This window comes from Taurulus bubalis (assembly GCF_910589615.1).
Source record: "Taurulus bubalis genome assembly, chromosome: 8".
In the NCBI taxonomy this organism is placed as follows: Eukaryota; Metazoa; Chordata; class Actinopteri; order Perciformes; family Cottidae; genus Taurulus; species Taurulus bubalis.
In genome coordinates, this window is record NC_136596.1 from 28,034,854 (window position 1) to 28,042,957 (window position 8,104).

The 8,104-nt window shown below is 45.1% G+C and overlaps 1 protein-coding gene across 1 annotated transcript; it reads right to left on the reverse strand.

Moving 5' to 3' along the window:
• Window positions 1-269: 269 nt before the first annotated feature.
• On the reverse strand, window positions 270-7,807 carry ydjc (YdjC chitooligosaccharide deacetylase homolog; the record flags this gene model as incomplete). Its single annotated transcript, XM_079222981.1, has 6 exons — window positions 7,777-7,807; window positions 4,957-5,132; window positions 3,313-3,463; window positions 2,231-2,330; window positions 1,438-1,615; window positions 270-597 (listed from the first exon to the last, which is right to left on the reverse strand). The coding sequence occupies exons 2-6, from the start codon at window positions 5,118-5,120 to the stop codon at window positions 270-272; spliced, it is 921 nt and encodes a 306-aa protein (XP_079079107.1). The 5' UTR covers window positions 5,121-5,132; window positions 7,777-7,807.
• Window positions 7,808-8,104: the final 297 nt, after the last annotated feature.

The following is an 8,104-nucleotide window of genomic DNA, read 5'->3' on the forward strand; positions in this document are numbered from 1 at the left end:
GACGGGTCCAACACACACGCACACGCACACACACACACGCACACACACACACGCACACACACACACACACACACGGTTTGGTGGCAGGAGATAGCAACAGTATTAAGTTGTGTACAAAGACCCCGTCACATATAACGGGCGGCTTTAGGGTCATTTCTGTGATTGCGGGCGTGTCGATGTGACGCCCTGTGGCCCCGAGGCCCCGTGGCCCCGAGGCCCTGTGGCCCCGTGGCCCCGAGGCCCCGAGGCCCTTGACCTTGACCTCGACCTCAGATGTCCTTGAAGGCGCAGAGCTGCACCCCCTCCCGGCGGTAGAGGGCCAGCAGGCCCGGGTCCCTGAGCACGCTCAGCTCGTGCTGCCGGTCGGCGGAGCGGGAGAAGTCGTCGGGCCCCTCCCCGCAGCCGCCCTCCTGGGGCCCGCTGGGGTACCCCGGGTGCACCATGAGCTCCGCCGTGGCCGCGGGCCGGGGAGGGGCCCCGCCGGGGGCGGCGGCCGAGGAGGGCCCCAAGGCCAAGGCGTGGCCCAGGGCCCGCTGCAGGCTGGGCACCGACATGTTCTGGCCCATGGTGGTCAGGCCCAGGTACACGTCCGGCCACCTGAGGACACGGGACACATTAACACAACTTTTACTAAACCAGGGGTTTTATTTATTTATATTTGAAATATATATATGAAACTATATGTCTTGTATTCTAATATGATGATGGATCATTCAATGAATAATAATGTGTCAAGCTGTAATTGTTATATCTTGTAAGTAGTACTACAATGTATATTCCTCTGAAGTAGAAGTACACGGTAAGTAGTCCTTTTAGGTACAACACTTAATCTGTGATGCGTCACTGGTTCCCCGCTCTCTAATAAAGTGACCTCATCTCATCTGATTTACAAATCCATCCATCTGTGTGTCCCAACATGGAGGACGAGGACAGAACAAAGTCTGGAGCGTAGACGGCATCTACTGTATGAAGGGGACTTCTATACAACCAGAGGAGTCGCCCCCGGTGGTCAGGAGAGAGAATGCAGCTTTAACACATGAAGCATAGACTTCTATACAACCAGAGGAGTCGCCCCCGGTGGTCAGGAGAGAGAATGCAGCTTTAACACATGAAGCATAGACTTCTATACAACCAGAGGAGTCGCCCCCGGTGGTCAGGAGAGAGAATGCAGCTTTAACACATGAAGCATAGACTTCGATACAACCAGAGGAGTCGCCCCCTGGTGGTCAGGAGAGAGAATGCAGCTTTAACACATGAAGCATAGACTTCGATACAACCAGAAGAGTCACCCCCTGGTGGTCAGGAGAGAGAATGCAAGTTTTTTGACACTTCTGCATTTGCTTCCCTCTTCAGAACCGGAGGTAGCCGTCTGGTCTGTAGCCGTGTCTCACTTCCAGACCAGCGTGTCCGGTGGTGTTTTGTTGAACATTTACTGACCTGATTCCGTAGCGAGTGAATACAGGGATGGAGTCCAGAGCGTCCTTCTCCACCTGTGCGTAGAATTTTCTCAGATGTGCCGGCAGCGCCGGGCAGCTGTGCAGACCCGGGTCCACTGGAACGCGGGTGAAGGTAATGTTGAGGTCTGACAGCACCTGTGCAAACACCTCCCGCACGCCTGCAACCACACAGGACGACCACGTCAAGACTCACCGTGACCAACAACACCAGCAGTCACGAGCTATCTAAGTAATAGTGATCTTACAGGTTCAACACATTGTGACCAGTGGGTTCATGACTTTAAACCAAATGTCCATGACAAACATTCAGTGAAATCTGGGTGTAAACAGTAAAAAGTGAGTAAATGTAGTATTTAAACTAACAATGAGAACACAAAGCATACAGTAAACCTTAAATGACACAAATGAATGAGACAATAGTTTGATTAAAAGAATAAACATTTATATAGATGCCTGTATGTATGCCTGCTTATATTCTGAGTCTTTCTTTTAAAAGCATATTAATTATTTCAAACTCAGAGTAAATGAACGTCATGAACACATGAATATAACACATTTACATGACTTTTACTAAACTTTGGGGATTTTATTTTTTTAAAGGACTTTTCCAGGCCTGGAAACAACCATTTATAAACTCCGTGACCGTCAGAACCCTGTCTTGTTGTGGTTTGTCTTCCTTCAACAGATTATGTTCCTGTATTCAGAAGCGTGGAGCCGGTTGACTCGTGTCCAGCAGCAGTCGGCAGCGTGTCGTACTCCGGTTCCCTCGTTACCTGGCAGCACGTGGACGTGCTGGTGTCCGTCCATGTGGCGGGGCAGGTGACCCGTCAGGTCCTGGAACAGCCGGACTTGGGCCCTCAACTCGAGCTCCACCTGGAGGAGAAGAAAAGCTGATGAGCTGGTTTCCCTTTGGCTGAAAACCAGCCTGTGTGTAGCCGGCGTGTGTGTCTCTGCAGATCCTGTGCGGTGACATTTTTGCATTTTTTGTTTTGCATTTTTCTGCCAGTACAAACGCAGGGGAAGTGGCCGCCATGTTTCAGATAACCGGGTATGTGGTGCAGCAGCAGGAACGGCTGAGCAAGTTAGCAGAAGGCTAAGCTAAGCTATTAGCAACATTTTCTATGAAACTTTGAGCAGATATTGTGGCACCTTAGAGCCTCGGAGCAGCTCATCATCTCAGATGTACGCGATGTGGACTCTGGCACCCGGAGATGACAGTTACGATACGTAACCTTTGCTTTTGTATTTTTCGGGTCCTTTCATTTTGAAGCCTTTCCGGCAAGGCCGCCCAGTATTTGTTACAATAAAAGTCGGGTTACAAGCCGCTCCCACCTCCGGTGGGTGTCCCCGCTGTAGCTAGCGCTCCTTCTAGCTAGCGCTGCTGCTAGCTCCCTGCTGCTGCTGCTACTGCCCACGTCCCCTCTGCCCGAGTCGGGTGTGGAGCCGGGGCTGGTCCTGCTACCTTCGGTGGTTGTCAGGGAGCTAGCGGAGCGCTAGGAGGAGCACTATCAGGAGTGCTAGCTGGCTACAACGGGGAGCTAACGGGGACACTGACCGAAGGTAGTAGCGGCTTGTAACCCGACTTTTACGGTACATTTAGTAACTTGACTCCGTTTCAGAAGCAGGTCAAAATGAAGGTAACGTGTTAAAAACACAAAGTAGGAACGGCCAAGCACCTCGCTTCAACGGGAACAAGGTGCTGTACGTTTTATTATCAGTTTTGTGGCTTTGTTTTAGTTGACCTGTAAATGTGTGGTTGAATGTATGTAATAAGATGCTAATGTTAGCACACCTTTTCAGTCCTGCTGCACCTTGAGCATCGGGCATCAACAGGTGTGCATGTGGCCGGACGTACCTGCTTCATGCTGAGCTGGCCTCGCTCCAGCGCCTGGCGGAAGCCCGTCTTCCCGCGCAGGAAGCCGTGCTGGTTGGTCAGCGTGGAGGCCGGCCGGCGCACCGGAAGGCCCTCGGACAGGTTGGCGTGGAGGCCGATGGGGATGCTGTGCCTGACGGGAGAGAGAGCACCTCCGTCACGTCCAACGAGCTCAAAGGCGCGTTCCACGTTTATCCTTTTGCCTGGAACCGTCTGCGTAATTAAGCAGCCTAAAGACGAGCATTCAGGCTGCTCTCAACATGTAACACGAGTCCAGCTCCTTACATGTGATATGTTCTGCTCTCTTTGCTCTATGACGGTGAAGTGAATCTCTTTGAGTTGTGGACAAAAAAAGACGCCATCTTGGTCTTTGGGAAACACTGCTCGCCGTTTTATAGAGCTAACAACGAATCGAGAAAATAATCGCCAGATTAACCGATAAAGATACCGACTCATAGGCCTTCACCGATACCGGTCCGATGCCAGTGGGTTAAAGACAGGAAAAGGTGAATGGGTCACAATTTGCTGTGAAAACATCTTCTTCAAACAACTATTTATTCAAGTGTTTTGCCAAAATATAAGTTTGACAGATTACAGTTGAACACGTCACGATGACGTTATAATCTGCCTGATGATCATTTCTCCTAAATGGAGCTTGAACGCATCATAATGTAACTCAATGCAACCTCCGTTAGCGTCAGTCGTTAGCGTTATCCGTTAGCGTTATCCGTTAGCGTTATCCGTTAGCGTCACCCGTTAGCATTATCCGTTAGCGTCATCCGTTAGCGTTATCCGTTAGCGTTATCCGTTAGCGTTATCCGTTAGCGTCAGCCGTTAGTGTTATCCTTTAGCGTTATCCGTTAGCGTCATCCGTTAGCGTCACCCGTTAGCATTATCCGTTAGCGTCATCCGTTAGCGTCAGCCGTTAGTGTTATCCGTTAGCGTCAGCCGTTAGCGTTTCCGTTAGCATAATCCGTTAGCGTCAGCCGTTAGCGTTAGCCATTAGCGTCAGCCGTATGCGTCAGCCATTAGCGGTATCTGTTAGCGTCAGCCAATAGCGTTATCCGTTAGCGTCAGCCGTATGTGTCAGCCATATGCGTCAGCCGTTAGCGGTATCTGTTAGCGTCAGCCAATAGCGTCATCCGTTAGCGTCAGCCGTATGCGTCAGCCGTTAGCGGTATCTGTTAGTGTCAGCCATTAGCATCATCCGTTAGCGTCAGCCGTATGCGTTAACCGTTAGCGTCAGCGTTATCCGTTAGTGTCAGCCATTAGCGTCAGCCGTTAGCGTTATCCGTTAGCGTCAGCCGTTAGCGTTATCTATTAGTGTCAGCTGTTAGCACCAGTCGTTAGCGCCAGTCGTTAGCGTTATCCGTTAGCGCCAGCCGTTACTTTCGATATCGGATCGGTGCACAGGTTTGTTTCCGGCCTCGGTATCAGACCGGCTCTACTCAACAGTTTGAGCGTTGGATAGCTGCAGCCCTCGCTAGAAAATGAACTGCTATGTAAGTGGAGCGGAGCTGGAGTGTCTGGATGCGACTAGATATGTGGCCAGTTATGACAGAGGGAGTAAAGACCAGGCCGATGTTCACAGGCCCGGTGCGTTACTTGTCGTAATTAGTCGGCCACCTTTTGGCCAGATCCGCCGCCTCTCTGGCCGCGCAGGCGTTCACCAGCAGCGACACGTTGGACACGCCTCCGGCCAGGAAGCAGTCCACGATGCCCTGGTTCCTCCTGGGGCAGTAGCCGAAGTCATCTCCCGTCACCACCAGCTTCACTCGGGGCTGTGGCATCACTGCTGGTCTCTGTGGAGACATGCACACGGGAAATATTATATATATATATATATATATATATATATATATATATATATACATATAGATACACATATGTGTATCTATATATGTATATATATATACAAATATATATATATATAGATACACATATATATATATATATATATATATATGTGTATCTATATATATATATATATAGATACAAATATATATATAGATACACATATATATATATGTGTATCTATATATGTATATACACACACACATCTACATCCCGCTTTTCTTGTTTGTTACTCACTCTACACGTTTATATTTATACACACTTCATACACACTTCACATACTTTGCACTTGCTCTATTGTTTAAATTTAATTTCCTAAATTAATACTCTGCTGTTTCATTGTACATATTGAGTTTTTCTGTATAAATTAAGCATCTTTCATCCGTTATTTTTATTTTTGCTGCTACTACGACAAACACATGTATATATTATATTATTAATAATATATATATTATTTTTAATTGGTTTTTCAGTTTAATTATAGCTTAAGTTCAAGAACATACACTAATAAAAAGACGATCAAAACATTTAATGAATGCGTGATGTTTCCAAAGTCAAAGAGAATCGCGTTACATAATCCTGATCTCAATATTCACCAAAATAACCGAGTATGTATATCAAACATATCCAGGATGTTTATTTTACTACTTTGTTTATTTGCGTCTGTAGATTCGTCCTAAATTCACAAAAAGTTGCCATTAGATAACGCTAAATGAGTTTTATTCTAGACTCTGATCCGTCAGCAGCTCTCACGCCCAAACTTTACACTTTTATTCCTCTCCATATTCTGAAGGTTTCTATAGAATGTCTGTTCATAAATCATCCATAGCCTCATTTATACAACATGTTAGAACTAAAAACATGAAGAATATTGAGTTTTCTTTAAGGCTGTTGGTCATTCGTGGGGCGATACAAAGAGACATCTGTAAAAAAACATCCGGTGTTCATATTTCTGTTTGGAGATGGATGCAAATGAGCTCATATTTAATAAAACAATGACTCATTTGTATTTTCAGATCTAAAAACTCAGACACAAAAAGAGACTTGTTTTAATGTGAATCAGCTGGGGGGTATCTTTCAGTGAACATGTATTTATTAGTTTTTTATTCTATTAAGTAAAGTGTGAACAATGTGGCCTTTGGTAAAAACATAGATATGTAGACTGAACTGAAGTGAAAATGAAATGGTGGTAAGAATTAATAAATACAATTGTTATAGTAGGATCAATGTGGAGGATGATTTAGGATGATTTATGATGATTTATGATGATTTATGTCCGTGTTTTTCTGTCCTGGTTGTTCGTATAGTCGGTTGTTATGCTGTTATGTTTGTTTTTTTATTTAACTTATTTGTTGTTGTTTTTTGTTGTCTCGTAATGTGAGGTAATGTGTAACTTGTAAAAACTTAAAATAAAATGATTGAAAGAAAGAGTAGTTTTCATTCGGTTGTGTCGGTCAACTACAGCATATGTCCATGTACATTTACACATATGTTATGAATACTTAATAGTATTTAGTTTAGTACCTTCAGTGGGTTGTTGAAGCGCACTGACGTTACGACATAGCTGATCTCATTTCATTAATTTGGATTTATTATATATATTACATTTTTATAATTGTTATAGTAGGTTCAATGTGGAGGATGATGATTTATGTTTGATTTATGTCTGCGTTTTTCTGTCCTTGTCTGATTGTTTGTATAGTTGGTTGTTATGCTGGTATCAGGGTTCAGACACATCCTGACCAGTGCATTTCATGACTTTTCCATGACTTTAAACCAAATGTCCATGACAAGCATTTAGTGAAATCTGGGTGTAAACAGTAAAAAGTGAGTAAATGTAGCATTTAAATGAACAATGAGAACACAAAGCATACAGTAAACCTTAAATGACTCAAATGAATGAGACAATAGTTTGATTAAAAGAATAAACATTTATATAGATGCCTGTATGTATGCCTGCTTATATTTTGAGTCTTTCTTTTAAAAGCATATTCATTATTTCAAACTCAGCGTAAATGAACGTCATGAACACATGAATATAACACATTTACATGACTTTTACTAAACTTTGGGAATTTTATTTTTCTCAAGGACTTTTCCAGGCCTGGAAATAACCATTTATAAACTCCATGACTCTTCCAGGTTTTCCATGCCCGTAGGAACCCTGTGTTATTTTAAATGTTCACTCATCTGTTGTTGTTGTGTTGTTGTCTAGTAATGTGAGGTAATGTGTAACTTGTAAACACTTAGAATAAAACAGAGGTAACACCTCGCATCCGGTCGAGCCTCATTATGACGCGTTACGTGACGTCACGCTCTTTAAACTCTTCGGGGACTCTGAAGCCGTCGTCGGTGTCGCGGTACATCCGGTGACAGTAACGACGTAAGCGTTTATTAATGAAGACGACACTCCGTCTACCAGTGGGTATGTTATGGTAGCTGTATTTAAGTAAATAATAATAAATAGTGTTATTCTGTCTGGAGCAGCCGGGAGGACCGGCGCCGGTGCCGGTCCTCCCGGCTGCTCCAGACAGAATAACACTATTTATTATGATTTATTTGGCACCGACTGAAATGACAGAAGCCGCTCACCCATTGTGCTCCACGCGCGTGTCCATACGTGTCCACTCCACCGAGAGCTCCCGAAACACGGAGAGCTGCACTTCCGACTAGCGAGCAGCGCCGCAGGGGTCACCGGGTTACGGCGCCCTCTGCTGGCGGAAACATGGCATCGCAGCCGGAAGAACGAGGAAGAACGAGGAAGAACTTCAGAATAAGACGCCCCGCAGTTCTGTAAATCTTTATTTATAACACCACCAAACTGTATAATGAGGTGTTCAGAAATATCCTTCCGTTGGATTATCTCTCAAATACAAATACGTTTCATAACATAACTCACTACTCCCTAATCCTATATTAA